The sequence below is a fragment of the Pan troglodytes genome, chromosome 15, assembly GCF_028858775.2.
Source record: "Pan troglodytes isolate AG18354 chromosome 15, NHGRI_mPanTro3-v2.0_pri, whole genome shotgun sequence".
NCBI classification, from domain to species: domain Eukaryota; kingdom Metazoa; phylum Chordata; class Mammalia; order Primates; family Hominidae; genus Pan; species Pan troglodytes.
Window position 1 is genome coordinate 90,829,984 of NC_072413.2, and position 20,904 is coordinate 90,850,887.

Below are 20,904 nucleotides of genomic sequence, written 5' to 3' on the forward strand. Positions count from 1 at the left end.
ATTAGCAGTTGCATGTTCCCAAGCCAAATTATTTTACTTTAATGTACTCATATAATAGTTTCAATATTAACAGAGTTAAACATAGCCACATTTTCAGAATAAGATTCTATATCTAATGTTAATAACATCACTAATTTACTAAGTGACAACATTGTTATAGGCATTTAGTACATATTATCTTATTTCCTACTCACAAGTAAATCACTACTATTCTCTTTATTTTACAGAAGAGAAAACTATTCTTATAATTCTCAGTGCTTTACTGTTAGCATTTCCATCTTTGTGTATTTAAATTCTTTAAAGACGTTTTTCATTAGGATTTATTACTTCTGAAACTTGTTCTTTTCTCAGAGAAATGTTTTTTATTATAAAAGTTGTAATTCAACTCTGTTTCCTGAGTACTCAGTGAAAAACTCACCAAGTAACAACGTGCAGGGTATGTCGTAGGCAGTTTTAGATAATTTAGTTATGAGATTAGCTGTCCTTTCAGAAATTGCATTTTAATTTATTCAAGGCACTATTATATATTAAAAGGCAACAATTTAATGTTCTTGATGCTTAATGAGATAATTTTCATTTTGTTATGGCAGATGGTTTTACCGTACCTCTTCCCAGTGCCTTTTTAAAATGAGGGAGTTAAATAGAAGAAAATGGAGCTTAATGTAGCTGTGGGCTATTTATTTAGTAATCATATGTTCCAAGTGGAAAGTGTTTAATCTTGCAATTGAAGAGTCCTTTAGTGCTTCTTATTAATTTAAGTAACACCAACCTTAAGTTTTGTACTTGCCTAGAGCTTAAAAGAAATCAGACAAACCTTGTAAAGTGTGATTCTCCTACCCTAATTACCTTTCTCATAATCTCTTTTCTCACCTCTCTTGATTTTTTTCCATTTGTGTGATGAACAACTTGAGCTAAATGTTTAACAGAGTCTCTAGCAGTGTGCTGCCATATCACCTTTACTTTTTCAGACAGCTCCCGAACTGCTGCTGTGCTCTTCACTGTCTTCACTGTTAAGTGAAAAGCTTTTGAAAGTGCTTAGTAACTCCAGTTACTCCTTCTCTGTTCTACGTTGTATTTCAGTGATTTGGACACATTTTTGGATTGGCATGTGCTTTACTCTTAGATTCTGAGCTGTCTCTGAGTGATCCATTGTACAAACGAGCAGTGCATTAGTGCAGTTGTTAATGAGTTTAGAGGTATTAGCCTTTTTGGGGAGATTAGCCTTTTGTCTATAATATGAATTGCAAATAATTTTTCCCAGCTTGTCATCTGTCTTTTAGTTTGCATAGGGTTTTTATTTTGTTTTGTTGCCATGCAGAAGTTGATTTTTGAGACGGAATGTCACTCTGTTGCCCAGGCTGGAGTGCAGTGGCACGATCTCGGCTCACTGCAACCTCCGCCTCCTGAGTTCAAGCAATTCTCCTGCCTCAGCCTCCCGAGTAGCTGGGATTACAGACGTTCACCGCTATGCCTGGCTAATTTTTGTATTTTTAGTAGAGACAGGGTTTTACCATGTTGGCCAAGGGCTGGTCTCAAACTCCTGACCTCAAGTGATCCACCTGCCTCAGCCTCCCAAAGTGCTGGGATTACAGTTGTGAGCCACTGCACCCGGCCAGAAGTTGATTTTTATGTAGTCAACTTTATCATTCTTTTCTACCAAGGCTTCTGGATTTTCAGTCACCGTGTTCCTCTTTGTGAAATTATAAAGAAATTTGCCTCTGTAGTTTTCTTCTAGTACTTTTTTGGTTTGATTCTTGCATATAAATCTTTGATTTATTAGGAATTTACTCTGATGTGTGAGGTGAGCTACAGATCCAACCTAATTTTCTTCCATATGGCTACTTTTTTCCTAGTATCATTTTTTAGAATAGTTTATTGATTTGAGATGTCACCTTTATCATGTCCTAAATTCTCAAGGTATCTAGATCTGCTTCTGGACTTTTATTCTCTTCCATTAGTCACTTTGTCTGTTAATGCATCAGTACCACATTGCTTTTAATTTCTGAGATTTTATATGTTTTAATGTCTTTATGACCCGTTCTCCTTTTCAGAGCTTCTGGCTTTTCTTTTTCTTTTCTTTTCTTTTTTTTTTTTTTTTTTTGAGCCAGGGTTTCACTCTGTCACCCAGGCCAGAATGCAGTGATGCGGTCACAGCTCACTGCAGCCTCGACCTCCTCAGGCTCAGGTAATTCTCCCACGTCAGCCTCCTGAGTAGCTGGGATTACAGGCACACACCACCAAGCCTGGCTAATTTTTTTATATTTTGTAGAGATGAGGTCTCACTCTGTTGCTCAGGCTGGTCTTGAACTCCTGGACTCAAGCAATTCACCCACTTCAGCCTCCCCAAGTGCTAGAATTACAGTTGTGAGCTACCGTGCCCAACCTGGCTTTTCTTTCTTACAGTTTTCCATATGAATACTAGAATAACTTTACATAGTTTTTTTAAAAAAAAGCAGCTTTTGTTTTTGTTGAGATCATGTCAGACTTATGAATTAATTAGAGGAGAACTGACATCTTTATGATGTTGTATTCCTAAGAATATGATACGACTTTTTATATGTTCCAGTATTTTCTGTACCCTTTAGAAATGTTTTAAAGTATTCTTTATATGTACTCCACACATCTGTTGTTAAATTTGTTTTTGCTACTATTATTTCTTGGGGCCTTTTTCTCATATCTTCTAACTGCTTTATATAAAACTATTGATTTTTATATATTGTTTTCTGCCACCTTACTGAATTATTGTTTTTCTTTGTCTCACGTACTTTGCCTATTTTTAAAATGTTCCTGGTTTGTGTTTTTAATCTATTTTATGAACATTATATTGAGCTTTACCATATATTTTATGAATATTTTTTCCAGTTTGTTGTCATATTAATGCTATATACCTGAGATTCTTGAAGAGATTATCCATTCTTCATCATTACAAGATAAACATTTTTTTGTTTCTGATTATTTACACTGTTAATAATTATTTATTATGGATCTTTGTTTACAATACATACTGAAGTGCCAGCTTTTCATCAGACCCATCTGTTATTCACTTAGTTATTTACTCATTATATAATACACTCTGTTATAAACTCAGTTATATACTGAGTTACATGTTCAGCACATACTGATTGTCTACCATGTGCCAGGCACTGATTTAGGTACTGAGGATGGAATAGGGGACACTTATTTCGCTTCTGTTTTGTTTGTGCCTCACTTTGCAGGAGTTCCACTATATAGAAGAAGATCTTTATCGAACAAAGAACACATTGCAAAGCAGAATTAAAGATCGAGACGAAGAAATTCAAAAACTCAGGAATCAGGTATGAATCACTATTCACAACTTGTGAAAAGATGCCACTGATAAAGCTACATTTTTTTAAAAAGGACACAGTAAGAACTTTCCCCGTGTTTTCACCTGAGTTCTTTTGTAACAGTGGTGACAAAAGTTCTTTTCAACCTGGTATAGAAAATTCATCTAATGCCATTTGAGTCTACATTTGCTCTGTTCTATGATTTGCTTCTTATAGAAGTATCTTATAGCCAAAGTCACGAAGTAGATGAGAATTACCCTGAAATTTCAGACCTTTTGACATCAGTGTGGTTGTGCTGATTGCCAGGTTCATAATTGTGATTTCATTTTCCTAAGAAAAATCTAATGATAAATCTTCCTATTAATGATTGATCAGTCTTCCATAAAGTCACCAAGATATTTTTTTAACCGTGAAAATGTAAAACGTACAGAAAATAATGACACTCATGTGCCTACCACCCAGACTTACCAAAGCCTTTATCATTAGCTGATAGAGTCACACGTTCACATTCCCTGTAATCATAGTTGTCCTTTCCTTCCTTAGGTTTAAACAATTGATTTAATGGACTTAATAATCATTTAAATAATTTACATAAAGATTGAGTCTTTATTTTTTAGTTAATGGCTTAGTTTGAACTATGAAAAGTCAAATAATTTTGGTCTTTTAAGTTTCCAGACTTGATAGTAGTCCATAATTTTAAATGTTTTGAAATACTTTGTCTTAATTTTTATAAGAGTTGAGAGCAGCTCACTGATTTGAGCATTCCCTTCTTCCCTTGCCTATTTTGTGAAATACTTACAAATGGTCACATGATGTGCTAGCAGAAAGTCAAAAGAAGGAGCAAAAACCACCAATTGGTTTAATCCTTTTTCTATATTTACTAAATATTTATTGAGTACCTACTGTATCTGAAGTATTGCACCATTTTTGTTAATCAAGAATTAGGCCAGGTGAGGTAGTTCATGCTTGAAATCCCAACACTTTGGGAGACCGAGGCAGGAGGACCCCTTCAGCTCAGCAGTTTGAGACCAGACTGGGCAACATAGTGAGACCTTGTCTCTACAAAAAATCAAAAAATTAGGCGTGGTGGCACACACCTGTAGTCCTAGCTACTCAGAGGCTGATATGGGAGGATCACTTGCGCCTGGGAGGTCAAGGCTGCAGTGAGCTCTCAGTGCACCTCTACACTCCACCTTGAGTGACAGAGTGAGACCCTGTCTCAAAAAAAAAAAAAAAACAACCATAGGGTGGCTTATGCCTATAGTCCTAACTACTTGGGAGGCTGAGGCAGGGAGATCACTTGAGGTCAGGAGTTCAAGATCAGCCTGGGCAACATAGCGAGACCCTCATCTCTAAAAAAATATTTTTAATTAGGTGCATGGTGGCACGTACCTGTAAGTCCCAGCTACTTGGGAGGCTAAGACATAAGGATCACATGAGCCTAGGAGTTCAAGGCTGCAGTGAGCTGTTATCACCCCGCTGTACTCTAGTTGGGCAACAGAGAGAGACTTTGTTTCTTAAAAAGAAAGAATTAACCATAGGAGGATTTCTCTTAAAGGTTTTTCATCAAATTAGAAGAGAGCAAAACCTTTGTCCCGTAGAATTAAGTTGACTTGTACAATCTGAAAAGAGATCAGCATCTTAATACATTGCCAAAAAAAAAAAAAAAAAAAATCACACAATTGGAGTGAGTTAAGATTTATTCTGAATGAACAATAAAGAATTATGCTTATTATTTTTGGGCTTTCTGCATGTAGGTTAAAAAAATAGGTTGCCAGTTTGAATGTTTTTTCATTTTTCACACCTGTAATCCCAGCACTTTGGGAGGCCAAGGTGGGCAGATCACTTGAGGCCAGGAGAGTTCAAGACCAGCCAGGCCAACATAGCAAAACCCTGTCTCTACTGAAAATACAAAAAAATTAGCTGGGCATGGTGGTGCAGACCTGTAATACCAGCTACTTGAGAGGCTGAGACAGGAGAATCACTTGAACCCAGAAGGCAGAGGTTGCAGTGAGCCAAGATTGTGCCACTGCACTCCAGTCTGGGAGACAGCGCCAGACTCTATCTCAAAAAAAAAAAAAGAAAAAAAAGAAAATTATTGCATGGGAGTAGATGAAAACATACAGAGAAAAAAAATGAACCTTTATTTTTATCCCCTAATTAGACTTTCAAAGTTACCAAAAATTAATTTGAGATGACGCTAAGCCTAAGCTATAAAGCTTCTAGGAGAACATATAGGAGAATCTTTTTGCAATTTTGAGGCTGACAGATTTCTTAGAGAAGATACAAAAAGCGCTAACTGTAGAAGAAAATGATAAATTGCTATTCATAAAAATTAAAATTTTCTTCTCTTCAAAAGAGATTATAAAAATAAAAACAGGTAAGCCACAGATTGGGAAATAATATTTACTCTCTCTCTCTGTATATATATATCTGATAAAGGATTTATAACCAGGATAAGAACTCTTAATAATAAGGTGCACAGCCATTTCTTTTAAATAGGTAAAAGACTTGAATAGACCCTTCCAAAAAGAAGAAAAAAGCACACCTTGTTTTATTGCATTTCTCTTTATTGCAGTTTGCAGATACTGCATTTTTACCAAATTGAAAGTTTATGGCAACCCTGCATCAAGCAAGTCTGTCCACACCATTTTTCCAACAGCATATGCTCACTTCATGTCTGTGTCACATTTTGGTAATTCTCACAATATTTCTGATTTTTTTATTATATCTGTGGTGATCTGTGATCAGTGACCTTTTATATAACTATTGTAATTGTTTTGGGGGCACACAAACTGCATCCACATAAGACAGTGAACTTAATCCATAAATGTGTGTGTTCTGACAGCTCCATCAACTGGCCATTCCCACATCTCTTTCCCTCTCCTCAGGCCTTTCTAGTCTTTAAGACACAGCAATATTGAAATTAGGCCAATTAATAAACCTACAATGGCCTCTAGGTGTTCAAGTGAAAGGAAGAGTCAAATGTCTCTCACATTAAGTGAAAAGCTAGAAATGATTAAGTTTAGTGAAGAAGGCATGTCAAAAGGCAAGATAGGCCCAAAACTAGGCCTGTTGGCACCAGTCAGCCAAGTTTTAAATGCAAAGGAAAAGTTCTTGAAGGAAATTAAAAGTGCTACTCTAGTGAACATACGAATGATAAGAAAGCCAAACAGCCTTATTGCTGACAAGGAGAAAGTTTGAGTGGTCTGGATAGATCAAACCAGCCACAACATTCCCTTAAGCCGAAGCCTAATCCAGAGCAAGGCCCTAACTCTCTTCAATTCTGTGAAGGCTAAGAGAGGTGAGGAAGCTGTAGAAGAGAAGTTTCAAGCTAGCAGAGGTTTGGTTTTGAGGTGTAAGGAAAGAAGCCATCTCCCAAATGTAAAAATGCAAAGTGAAGCAGCAAGTGCTAATGGAGAAACTGCTGCAAGTTATCTGGGAGATCTAGCTAAGATCATTGATGAAAATGGCTGCACTAAACAACAGATTTTCAATGTAGATGAAACAGCCTTCTATTGGAAGAAAATGCTATCTGGGACTTTCATAGCTCCTTCTCCAGGAGAGGAGAAGTCACTGCCTGGATTCAAAGCTTCAAAGGACGGGCTGACTCTCTTGTTAGGGGCTAATGCTGCTGGTGACTTTAAGTTAAAGCCAGTGCTCATTTACAATTGTGGAAATCCTAAGACCCTTAAGAATGATGCTAAATCTGTGCTGCTTGTGCTCTGTAAAGGGAACAACAAAGCCTAGATAACAGCACATCTGTTCACAGGATGGTTTACTGAGTATTTTAAGCTCACTGTTGAGACCTATTGCTCAGAATAAAAGATTCCTTTTAAAATATTACTGCTTATTGACAACATTCCTGGTCACCCAAGAACTCTAACAGAGCTGTACAAAGAGATTAATGTTGTTTATGAAAACATTTTTGTTTCATCCATTGTTTATGAAATCACACCTGCCAATACAATATCCATTTGGCAGCCCAAGGTATAATTTTGACTTTCAAGTCTCATTATTTAATTAAATGAATTAATTTATTTATTTTTATTTTTTGAGACAGAGCCTGATTCTGTTGCCCAGACTGGAGTGCAGTGGCCTGATCTCAGCTCACTGCAACCTCTGCCTCTTGGGTTCAAGCAATTCTTGTGCCTCGGTCTCCCAAGTAACTGGGATTACAGGTGCATGCCAGCACACTGGGCTAATTTTTGTATTTTTGGTAGAGACGGGGTTTTGCCATGTTGGGCAGGTTGGTCTCTAACTCCTGGCCTCAAGCAATCCACCTGCGTCAGCGTCCCAAAGTGCTGAGATTACAGGCATGAGCCACTGCGCCTAGCCAGTTAATTTATTTTTGAGACAAGGTTCCACTCTGTCACCCAGGCTAGAGTGCAGTGGTGTGATTTTGGCTCACTGCAACCTCCACCTCCTGGGCTCAAGTGATCCTCCCACTTCAGCTTCCCGAGTGGCTGGGATTACAAGTGCAAGCTACCACGCCTGGCTACTTTTGTTTTTTTGTAGAAATGAGGTCTCACTATGTTCCCCAGGCTGGTCTCAAACTTCTAGGCTCAAGTAATCCTCCCCTCTCAGCCTTCCAGAGTGCTGAGATTACAGGAGTGAGCCACTGTGCCTGGCGAGTCTTATCACTTAAGACATACTTTTTATAAGGCTATTGCTGCCATAGATTCCTTAGTTGGATCTTGAGGCACAGTCAATTGAGAACCTTCTGGAAAAGATTCACTATACTAGATGCCATTAAGAACATTTGTGATTCATGGGAGGAGGCCAAAATATCGACATTAACAGGAGTGTGGAAGAAGCTGATTCCAACCCTCAAGGATGGCTTTGAGGAGTTCAAGACTTCATTGAAAGAAGTAATTGCACATGTGGTAGAAATAACGAGAGAACTAGAATTAGAAATGGAGCCTGAAGATGTGGCTAAATTGCTGCAATCTCATAATAAAACTTAAACAGATGAGGAGTTGCTTCTTACCGATGAGCTAAGAAAGTGATTTCTTAAGATGGAATCCACTTTTGGTGAAGATGCTGTGAACATTGTTGAAATGACAACAAAGAATTTAGAATACTACATTAGCTTAGTTGATGAAGCACTGGCAGGGTGTTAAAGGATTGACTCCAGTTTTGAAAGATGTTCTGATGTGAGTAAAATGCTATCAAACATCATTACATGCTACTGGGAAATCTTTCGTGAAGGGAAGAACCCATCGATGTGACAAACTTTGTTGTTATCTTATTTTAAGAAATTGCCACATCCACCCCAGCCCTCAGCAGCCACCATTCTGATCAGTCAGCAGCCATCAACATCAAGGCAAGACTCTCCACCAACAAAAAGATTAGGACTCACTGAAGGCTCAAATGATGGTTACCATGTTTATTTAAAGCAAGCTTGGGCCGGGCATGGTGGTTCACGCCTGTAAGCCCACCACTTTGGGAGGCCGAGGCAGGTGGATCATCTGAGGTCAGGAGTTCGAGACTAGCCTGACCAACATGGTGAAACCCCGTCTCTACTAAAAATACAAAATTAGCCGAGCATGGTTGCAGGCACCTGTGATCCCAGCTATTCAGGAGGCTGAGGCAGGAGAATTGCTTGAACCTGGGAGGCGGAGGTTGCAGTGAGGTGAGATCACACCATTGCACTCCAGTCTGGGCGGCAGAGCAAAACTCCATCTCAAAAACAAAAGCAAGCTTGTCCGACCCATAGTCAACCCAACACAGAATTCGTAAACTTAAATCATTATGAGATTTTTTTTGTGACTGGTATTTTTTTTTTTTTTAGCTTATCAGATATCATTAGTGTTAGTGTATTTTATGTGTGGCCCAAGATAATTCTAGTGTGGCCCAGAAAAGCCAAAAGATTAGACATCCCTGATTTAAAGTATGCACATTGTTATTTTAGACATCATGCTACTGCACTGTTAATAGACTACAGTATGTTGTAAATACAGCTTTTTGTTGTTGTTTTTGGGAGACAGGATATTGCTCTGTCACCCGGGCTGGAGTGCAGTGGTGCGATCACAGCTCACTGCAGCCTTGACCTCCCAGGCTCTAGTGGTCCTCCCACCTCAGCCCCCCAAGTGGCTGGGTCTACAGGCATGCACCACCACACTCAGCTAATTTGTAAATTTTTTGTAGAGGTGGGGTATTATTATGTTGCCCAAGCTGGTTTTGAACTCCTGGGCTCAAGCAATCCTCCTACCTTGACCTCCCAAAGTGCTGGAGTTACACACGTGAGTCACCACACCTGGCCTAAATATAACTTTTATATGCACTGAGGAACCAAAAAATTCTTGTGACTGACTTTATTGCAATATTCACTTTATTCCAGTGGACCAAACCCATATTATCTCTGAGGTGTGCCTGTATATGAATGATTAAATAAGCATGTGAATAGGTGCTCAGAGTCATCACTAAGGTATACTACCACACACCCACTAGAATGGCTGAAATGGAAAAGATTGGCAGTAGCATGTGTTGGTGAGGATGTGGTGCAGCTGGAACTCTCACCCACTGCTGGTGGAAGTGCACAGCAGCACAACCACTTTGGAAAACTGGCTGTTTCTGATAAGGCTAACGTACATCTAACCTGTGACTTTAGATATTTACCCAGTGTAAATGAAGACATATGACCACTAGAAGACTTGTACATGAATATTTATAACATGCTTGTTCATAAATAGCCCAAATTGGAAACAACCCAAATGTCCATCAGCAGGTAATGGATAAACAAATTGCAAACCATTCGGCAAACTAACACAACTCAGATGATTTTTTTTTTTTTAAAGCCATATGCAAAAGGATTCATACTGTGTGATTCCACTCAGGAAATTCAAGAATAGGCAAAACTAAATTCTGCTAATAGAAATCAGAATAGTGATTGTCTAGGGTGATGGAAACATTGTTTGTTTTGATCTTGATGTTGACTATACCGTCAAACATTTGTCACAGTTCGTTTTTTGCTTAATACCTGGGTATTTCACTATATAGATTTTACCTTGATTAAAAAATCTTGAAGTATGTTGATTAGGGGATCATAGTACAATCTTAAAATCGAGCATTCTTTTAAAAATAGTAAACCTTAGTTTATACTCAATAAAATTCCATCTGGTAGTTATTTGTTGTGGTGTGCTTAATTTGTGGGGAGTGCTGTAAAGGATTCATAAGAAAGGAAGCTAATTTTTTAAGTGCCTACCATATGACAGGTACCATATTAGGTGTTTTATATGTTAATTTAAGTAAGCATCATATCCTATGAACAAGGAAACAGGCTCAGATTTAATAGCTTTCCCAAGATACTGTAGCTAGGAAATGTCAGAGCTGGGGTTTTAAACTTAGATCAAACTTTTTTCAAAACTGTATTGATGTAGACAATGATTCTTGCCCTCATGAAGCTGACTTACAGTTTCATTGAGGAGGCAAAATTGACTCCCATAAAACAGCGTTATCGGAGTGACTGATAAATACCAAGACATTTACCAAGAAAGCTAAGATTAAACTGGGCTAGAGTGATTAGAGAGGACTTCAACAAAGAGTATGAAGTATGTTGATTAGGGGATCACAGTGCAATCTTAAAATGGAGCATTCTTTTTTAAGTAGTAAACCTTAGTTTATATTCAATATAATTCCATCTGGTAGTTATTTGTTGTGGTGTACTTAATTTGTGGGGAGTGCTGTAAGGGATTTATAAGAAAGAAAGGCAGGTGGAGCCTAGATAAGAGAAGGGGAATGAGTTTCCAAACAGAGGAAACGTGGCCGGCATAGCCGAGGCTGGATGAGAGTAGAGGGAGATGGAGACAGATAAGACCAGATGGAAGATGGAATGAAGGAAGTCGTCGCGTTAAGTATCAACTTTCGGCCAGAGTCTCCTAGGACAACTATCATTTACTATCCCTAAATACCATGTGCAACGGGTGTTGTCATCTTCACTTACAGATGAGGAAACAGATTCAGAGAAGTATAGCAATTAACCCGAAGTCAAATAGCTTGAAAATTGCAGAGCAGAGATGAAAACCTCAGAGTGTGATCTTTGCGCTGCACCGTAACTGTTGAATGACGGAGGCTTTTGAATCCCTGTTGAAAAGTGTGGATTGTGTCCTCTAAACCCATGCTTTGAAATACTTTGACCATGACGCCTCAGTGAGAAAAACAGTTTACATCGTGTCTCAGTACTCACATGCACTTACATGTACCAAACCGAAACAGGAGTTTCACAAAATTATACTTTTATATACTATGTGTTACATAAATATCAGAATATGTCCCATTCTACTATTACATTTTTTAAAATGCTGATTTTGACCCACCAAATTTGTTTCATGACCCCAGTTTTTGAAAATCACTTCTGTAGACATTGAGTCAGTATAGAGTTTTGAGAAATCAATGAATGCCACAATTTACCTATGAAAATGTAGTAGTGTGATTTCTGTATTGTATGACTTTCATTTTATGTAAGAATTTTGTGAACACTTTCTCTTTCAGCTTACCAATAAAACTTTAAGCAATAGCAGTCAGTCTGAGTTAGAAAATCGACTCCATCAGCTAACAGAGACTCTCATCCAGAAACAGACCATGCTGGAGAGTCTCAGCACAGAAAAGAACTCCCTGGTCTTTCAACTGGAGCGCCTGGAACAGCAGATGAACTCCGCCTCTGGAAGTAGTAGTAATGGGTCTTCGATTAATATGTCTGGAATTGACAATGGTGAAGGTAATCAAAAAAGGAATCTCAAAAGAACATTTCATTCAAACATGGTTTTGAAAAGTTATAGAAAGACTATTTTTATTTGAGAGAAACTTCATCCAGTGAAGGACTCAATTTTCTAATATGAGACCTGGGCCACGTACTGTTTAGTATTGTTGTTAGTGAACCGGATAATGGACTAATTAATATTCCTCACCAGTATTAGACTTGGGGAAAGTAGTCTGAGGATTGATAATTATATTGTAATGTCTGAGACACTTAACAAGATGATGCTGACAAGGCGAGGAATTCAGTAGAGAGGAGCTTTCAGGACACTTGAAACAAGATTTGTTTTAATAATCTTCCAGTAAATAGTTATGGGTATTAGAGCTAATACATAGTTCACATAACCATATCTAAAGAAATCTATAGATTCCCAACATATGTAATTAAAAAATAATGTGTAAGATAGTATAAGCATCAACAGATCAGATTTTTAATCTTGGAACTTCGTAAAGTCTACAAATTGTCAATCAGCAAATTTCTCAGTTCTTTGGCTTTAAATTATTTCTTTTAATAAAAAAAATTGTTTAAGAGACACTGGGTGCCAGGTATGGGGATGGCACTGTAATTTAAAAAGGGTGATCAGGAAGACCTCGTTGAAAAGTGTCACTTCTTTTTTTTTTTAATGTATAATTATCATTTTATTTGTAATTGTTAATTACAAGTAAAAATGAAATTATAAATAAGTAAATCATACTCCTTAATGGCATAAATAAAAAGTGCCTCACTTAAATTAATAAAATTTTCCTGACCATAACTTCTGTGATTTTTTAAGGGTCTTTAGTTTCTTTTAGGTTTCACCTTTTTTTTTTTTTTTTTTTTATTATTATACTTTAAGTTTTAGGGTACATGTGCACAATGTGCAGGTTAGTTACATATGTATACATGTGCCATGCTGGTGTGCTGCACCCATTAACTCGTCATTTAGCATTAGGTATATTTCCTAATGCTATCCCTCCTCCTCCGTCCCCCAACCCCACAACAGTCCCCAGAGTGTGATGTTCCCCTTCCTGTGTCCATGTGTTCTCATTGTTCAATTCCCACCTATGAGTGAGAACATACGGTGAAAAGTGTCACTTCTTTAAAGTCCCAAAGGAGGTAAGATAGTGAACAATGAGGAGGCATAGAAAAAAAGTGTTCCAGGCAGAAAGAAGAGCAGGCACAAAGGCCTTGAGGCAGGCATGTTCCTGGCATGTTTCAGGAACAGCAAGGAGGCCAAGGCCTCTGGAGTAGATTGAGTGAAGAAGACACTTGTGTAAGATGAATCCAGAGAGCTTAGAATAGGCCGTTGTCAAGAATGGACTGCACAGGGCTAAAAGTGGAAGCAGGGAGACAGGGCAAGAGGAGGCCGGAGGTGGGTGGGTAGCCATTGCATTAATCCATGTGAGAGATGGTAGTCTAGAACTGAGTGGGATTGTGAAGGTGGACTGAGAATTTATTTTAAAGGTAAGCTGACAGAATATGTTGGCAGATGAGATACGGAGTTTGAGAGAAAGGAGTCAAGAGTTTTGGCCTGAGCAGATGGAAGGATTGGAATTGTGATGTCCTGAGACAGGGAAATGGCAGCTGAGGCAGGTTGACAGCGAGGACAAGAACTCTGAATTGTAGTGTTAGGCAGGCTTTGGGGTGCCCGTTAGATATCTGGATGGAAGCGAATAGGCAGTTGGATGAGTCTGGCAGGGGATGAAGCCTCTGGGCTGGAGTACACATTTGGGAGTCCTCTGCTTCATAGAAAGACCACCCGGCCTCACTCCTCCTCGCATAGGAACAAAGGGCCCATTAATATTGACTCTTGTCAACGCTTAGTATTTGTAAATTTCTTAATTTTTGCTAAAATCATTTTCTTATTTAAAAATTTTTTCTTGTTGTGGATATGGATGTTTAAATATTTATGTCATCAAATTTACCTGTCCTTTCTTTATAGTTTCATCTACTTTGGGGTGATGCTTAGAAAGTTGCCCTTGAAAATTCCTTCCACATGTAATACAGTGTATTTCCAATTATAATTGTCTTCGTTAATTTTTATGTCAGTACACTAATTTATTTTCTTATTTAAACAGGCACTCGTCTGCGAAATGTTCCTGTTCTTTTTAATGACACAGAAACTAATCTGGCAGGAATGTACGGAAAAGTTCGCAAAGCTGCTAGTTCAATTGATCAGTTTAGGTAAGCAATGCCAGTAGGGATGAGTGATGGACCATCAGCTGTTTTTACATTTTTCAGGGTTTCAATCACAGTGACTCCCATCAGGCAGAGTCTATATTTAAAGTGACTTACTCCTTTCAAGATATTTTATACTTATATACACTTTTATTTATTTTACAGTTATATTACACTTACATGAAGTGACTTCTTTCATGATATTTGAAATATCATGTCAGAAATTATGTCAAGAGGTCTGCCAATGCCTACATTTTATTGAAGATGATTAACCCTGACTGTATCTCTTTTTTCTATAATAAATTCTATTTTTAAAAACTTCATTAAATTTTATTGAGAAAGCCTCTACTTCATGTAAAAGTATCCATTTGAATGTTTTATCCCAGAATTTTATCATGCTATTAGAATAAAAGATGCTACTATATATAGCTGAACAGCACTCATTGTATTATATATTTTATATAAATAACAAAATTTATGTTTATGTGTATGTAAATTTTTTATATTAGACATCTGCCTTATCAAAAAAATATTTTAATAGTTTACATATAGCATTGATAAGGTTCTTGTCTAAATAACCTACTGTACCCTTTTTCTTTGTAGTGTTTATAATGAAAAGTTTTAATGAATTGTGGCATAATAATCTTTTTGTACCTTTTTGTGTCAGAATTGAGCTATTGTATTAAAAATAAGAATGATATACCAAGATGACTGAAGCCTCAGAACTAGGATGCCATAGCCATTATGTCCAAATTAAGCACATCTAGTTCAACTATTCATTTATTCAACATACATAGTTGTTAGAGAACCTATGTGCAAGACATTGTGCTAGTGGCAATGAAGGAAGCAGAAAGGGGTATTGCTTCTGCATGTATCTGTCTTGATAGGGAAAAAAATGTTGCAGAGGCGTAATAGATCTGGACATCATATTGCTTCCACACTATTCAAATGCATGAGTTTATAGCTTTGTACCTTTTAGAAGCATGTATCTATACAAAAGCTTCTAGATTAGCTATTTGCAGGTTAATGCCAACCAGACTCTTTTTCCCCAGTCACATAGTTGACACCCACCTAATCTTTCGTAACTTCTTTAATTCCACTAAAAAAGATTTAGGCCGGGCACGGTGGCTCACTCCTGTAATCCCAGCACTTTGGGAGGCTGAGGCAGGCGGATCACCTGAGGTCAGGAGTTTGAAATCAGCCTGGCCAACATGGCGAAACCCCGTCTCTACTAAAAATACAAAAAAATTAGCCAGGCGTGGTGGTAGTGGCGCACCTGTAATCCCAGCTACTCGGGAGGCTGAAGCTGGAGAATTGCTTGAACCCAGGAAGCAGAGGTTGCCGTGGGCGGAGATCGCGCCATTGCACTCCAGCCTGGGCGACAGGAGAGAAACTCCGTCTCAAAAAAAAAAAAAAAAAAAAAAAAATATTAGAGAGGGATCAAGTTTGCCTCCTACAGTTGTGGCTGTAGAATTAAGAGAAATACCTGTGCTGAAGTTTAACAGCCAAGCCCCAAATAACGATAAAAGCATTTATTTACCTCTATGACATTTTTATATTATTTCAAGTAATCATTTAACAGTCTGCTATAAAAATTGTTCTTCTGTGGTAGCCACATAAATAGTTTAAATGAGTTAAATTTATCAGCATCATTAGATATTACCACAGGAAGATTTGTTTTGACTGTGACTCTCTTCTCCTCTCTCCTCTCCCCCCCCACACCTGTGTCTGCACAGTATTCGCCTGGGAATTTTTCTCCGAAGATACCCCATAGCGCGAGTTTTTGTAATTATATATATGGTAAGTAAACTTGTTTGAAAAAACAATGATGCACTTGATTTTTAACTAGTTTTTTTTGTTTTTTTTGTTTGTTTGTTTTGGCTACAGATCTTATTGATGTTTTAGCAATCAATCAATTTTTTTTTTTGTTTTTTTTGAAACAGGGTCTGGCTCTTTTGCTGAGGCTGGAGTGCAGTGGTGCAGTCTTGGCTCACTGCAGCCTCTACCTCCCAGGCTCAAGCCATCCTCCCACCTTTGCCTCCCAAGTAGCTGGGACTACAGGCGTGCACCACCATGCCCAGCTAATATTTGTATTTTTTGTAGAGACAGGGTTTCACCATGTTGCCCAGGATGGTCTCAAACTTCTGGGCTCGAGTGATCCTCCCACCTTGGCCTCTCAGAGTGCTGGGATTTCAGGAATGCGCCAATGCACCCAGCCAGCAGACAGTTTGGAAAGAGAGAACTCAGTTTTAGTAATTAAGATTTCTTTTGGTAAAGTATAAATTGACAATTCATTATGTCTAGAATATAAATTCCTCAAAGGCTTTTCCTACAAATAAAATTAAACGCAGTCTAACAGTTACCTCCATTTTAAAGCCCTTCTAATGATAAAAACAATTTGAATACAAAACAATTTTTTATCTTGACTTTGTAAAGTTGCTTTAATTGTTTTCATGTGTTTTGCTTTATTTTCTAAAAGAGCCTCAAGATTGATTTACTTTCTCCCAGATTTCTTACCTCTAGTAAAATGGTTACGGTAGTTTGGGATGCCATTTCGCATGTACCGTGTGCCTAAAAAGGCTGCTAACTATTTGGAGTGGGTATGTCTAAAAATAGTTGGGTTGAATGAAAATGGGCTGTTTTCTTGAAAAGAAATTTCTTTAAAACGAAATGAAATTTCTTTTCTTTAAAAAGAAATTTCTCTGTGATCCACTAGAGGGAAGAGTTATTCCTTTAAATACAGGTTTTGTGTTGTTTTTTTTTTTTTCTGAGACTGAGTCTCGCTCTGTCACCCAGGCTGGAGTGCAATGGCATGATCTTGGCTCACTGCATTCTCTACCTCCCAGGTTCAAGCGATTCTCCTGCCTCAGCCTGCTGAGTACCTGGGGCTACAGGCGCATGCCACTGCACCTAGCGAATTTTTCTGTGTTTAGGAGATGGGTTTTCACTATGTTGGCCAAGCTGGTCTCGAACTCCTGACCTTGAGTAATCCACCCTCTTCGGCCTCCCAAAGTGCTGTGATTACAGGTGTGAGCCACTGCACCTGGCATAATAACAAGTTTTTAAGAAGGAAAGCGTGGGGAGTACAAAAAAAAATTGAATGGCATCAGAAAGCATTCAGAATATGCCCCAGAGGGGTTGATTTCCCAGGTGTTAGTGATGATGAGTAACACGGGCACTGTCATGAGATGGTGCCCATGAGATGTGATTTCTGGCACACGACAAAGTGGTGAGGCACTTATTGATGGAATCTCGTATCATTTCGGTACTACCATGAGGGAATTAAATTTGTCACTATGAATCGTGTTCTGGGCTCTACATCAGCCTCTGAAACCTGACACATTATTCCTGTCTAGAATATTTTCCCATCTCTTCTTCACCGAACATTGGTTAAACTCTCTTTCAGAATACCAACTATAACTGTTCTGAAAGTGTTTTCTAACCAATTTCATGTGTATCTAGCAGTTTTAATCACTCTGCATTATAATCAACTGATTGATTATTTTGCATACACGTGCATATTGTGAATGTGTCGAAGTTCAGAGCTGACTCCTCTCAACTGAATTCTGTAGGAGTAGCAAGTCTTTATTACCTTCCATTGCACTGAGCTCATTTAGTTGTTTCATTCATTCCTTCATGTGTCCCATAGGGGATACAGAGGCAGGTAAGACATAGTGCCTGCCCTCAGTGTACAGTGGGCCTTTGGTAAAGATTGGCTTATTGGCTAATCCACAAATTGCTTTTTCTTTCTCTAGGCTTTGCTTCACCTCTGGGTCATGATTGTTCTGTTGACTTACACACCAGAAATGCACCACGACCAACCATATGGCAAATGAACCAAGCCCAGTTGTTGCAGTGATTGGTTGTCTTTTTCTAGACTTGGGATCTGCAAGAAGGCCAATTGCCTAAAATTTCTGAGAACAGTGCACAAGATTATTTTATCACTACAAGCTTTTAACTTTTTAAGTTATTGTACAAGTATTCTACCTAAATCTTCCAATTTCCTTTAAATGGTAAGAGTTTCTAAAACAGACAATAATTTAACAAGCTCAGCTCTGCTTTTTCTGAGTTTTAGTGGTCCTAATATATATGTAGAGAAAGACGCTGGGGTTGTTCACCTCTGTACAGACCATCTGTATGTTAGGTGACATTGATTATGGGTTATAATCAGGGAAACTAATTGTATTTAGTGACAAAAATAAAAAGTTTTTTTTTTATAACTCAGTCTGCTTTTGGATTTTCATATATTTAACTTTGCAAAAAGATTTACTTTGTACATGTTACAGGCTTGATTGGTGTAAATCTTTTTATAAATACATAAATAAAAGAAAAATATGCATTTTTCTTTTCTAAAATAATGGTTTTTCATCCCCATTAAACAAGACCTTTCCAGACGGACTTTAGTGAGTAGAGCCAGACAGAAAGCAGCTGAAGTCACTTGTAAGTAATTCTTAGTGTTTGCCACTTCTTCCCAATGGATGCTCCTGCCTTCCCCTTTCCAGCTCCCTGTGCTGTCTTCCTTGGATTCTTACTCACTCATTGCCTTCCTCCTCCCTTTTTCCTTTTCTCCAGCCTATATGTTGAGTTAGCTCATGATACGCATAACCCCTGCTTGTAGTGTTTAGGAATCAAACCTGCCTTAGCAACCTATGCTTTTTTAAGGTACTCTAGTGCAGAGATATTATTCGAAATGAGACATTTTCTTTGAAAATGTCCATTGTATTGTCTCTTTTACATTGGGTCCAATGTATTATTTGTTTTGACTTTCATTTTCATCTTCATGTTTTTTTTGTTTTTTAAAGAGGCAGGGTCTTACTCTTGTCACCAAGGCTGGAGTTCAGTGGCACAGTCGTAGCTAGCTGCAGCCTCGAACCCTTGGACTCAAGTGATCCTCCTGCCTTAGCCTCCCGAGTAGCTGGGATTACAGACTTGAGCTACCACACCCAGCAAAGAGCAGTTTTAAATTTTGAGGTGTCCAATTTGTCAGTTTTTAAATTTTCTTGTTCATACTTTATGTTCCTATCAAAGAAACCTTTGCCTAACCCAAGGTTACGAAGATTTTCTCCTATCAATCAATCATTTCATCTAGAAATTTTATACTTTTAGGCTTTCCATTTAAGTTTACGATCCATGTTGAGTTAATTTTTATATCAATAAACCCTCCAACTTAATTTAGACTTTCTCTTTTTTTTTTTAATTTTTAGAAATGGGGTCTTGCTCTGACACCCAGGCTAGAGTGCAAGGGCACCATCATAGCCCACTGCAGCCCCAAACTCCTGGGCTTAGGCAGTCCTCCCACCTCAGGCTCACAAGGAACTGTGACTACAGGCATGCACCACCACACCTGGCTAATTTTTTCTTCCTTTTTTTTTTTTTGTAGAGACAGGGTCTCACTATGTTACCCAGATTGGTCTCAAACTCCTGGCCTCAAGCAGTCCTCCCACCTCAGCCTCCTAAGGTGTGGGAATTACAGGCATAAGCCACTGCACCTGGCCCTGCATGTCTGAATTATGAAGTTGTTCTGTCACCCGGCTACTCTCTTCATAGGTAATTAATATATGTGGATCTTGGGCTGTGCAAGGGTACAGTCCTTCCTGTCAGGGGGAACATCTTGGAAGCAGTCTGCTTGGTGCCTCACTGAACGCCTGACTGAAGTTTCTACTCCTTAAATGTGTGTCTCCATCTTGACTTTAATTGACATAGAAGCCCTATAAATTCTTCAGAAGTTCTGGTACACTATTAGTTGTGTATGTTTCTTATTTTTCATTGGAAAATGAAGTTTTAAAGGTCATCTTAGGTGTGTTTGGGCCTTTTTTTTCCAACTTGGCATGGGTGAAAAATGCAGAAAGTTCCCCCATCATATTAGAGCAGATGTTGGGATTGGAGGTAGAGGCACATGACTTAAGTTTGTCTAGGACTTATGGCACAGTCTTACTCTGGGGTGATAGCCCATCACTGTCTAAGCTGTTAAGTCAAGTCAGGGCTGCTCTCAAACAGAATAAAGTAACAGTTTAGTCTTGTGAATATATTTTATTTTATTTTATTTTTGAGACAGAGTCCCACACTATCCAGGCTGGAGTGCAGTGGTGCGATCTTGGCTCACTGCACCTTCCACCTCCTGGGTTCAAGCAATTCTCCTGCCTCAGCCTCCTGAGTAGCTGGGATTACAGGCATGCGCTACCACGCCCAGCTAATTTTTGTATTTTTAGTAGAGATGGGGTTTCACCATGTTGTCCAGGCTGGTCTCCAACTCCTAGCCTCAGGTCATCTGCCCAGCTCGGCCTCCAAAAGTGCCGGGATTACAGGAGTGAGCCACCACGCCTGGCCTTGTTATTATATTTTAAAGGTTTGATTTTTCCCCCCCTCTTCTAATTTGGAAATATTTCTGGAAAATGATTAAAACCAGGTTACAAACTTCAAACAGAAAACGGCACATGCTTCATCATCAGGTGTTGCCAGACTTTCCATCTCCATGGGCGTCCTCCTGGCTTTTGTTGACATGTCTCTAAGTCCTTTGTTCAGTCTTTACACATTCTTGGCTTCGAAAATAGTTTGACAGTGTGCTTCTGGGATTGTTTTTCTGCAGTTACTTAAATATTTAATTGGGTTTCAGTTTCAGGAACCTTGACTACTAACAAACTAGGCAGTTTTTTAAAGCGCTACCATTCCTTATCCTCAGATGAC

At 38.4% G+C, this 20,904-nt stretch overlaps 1 protein-coding gene across 2 annotated transcripts in view; it reads left to right on the plus strand.

The window, feature by feature from the left end:
* GOLGA5 (golgin A5) overlaps positions 1-18,440 on the plus strand; it is a 45,439-nt gene extending 26,999 nt beyond the window's left edge. The window contains exons 9-13 of one of the 2 annotated variants that reach the window (XM_001148857.6): positions 3,216-3,314; positions 11,799-12,024; positions 14,121-14,226; positions 15,957-16,020; positions 17,976-18,440. In XM_001148857.6, coding sequence (XP_001148857.3) covers positions 3,216-3,314; positions 11,799-12,024; positions 14,121-14,226; positions 15,957-16,020; positions 17,976-18,056 — 576 coding nt within the window. In that variant the 3' untranslated portion in view covers positions 18,057-18,440. The remainder of the gene's footprint in view (positions 1-3,215; positions 3,315-11,798; positions 12,025-14,120; positions 14,227-15,956; positions 16,021-17,975) is intronic. The other variant, XM_024348882.3, reaches the window with a different exon arrangement.
* The last annotated feature ends 2,464 nt before the right edge of the window (positions 18,441-20,904 follow it).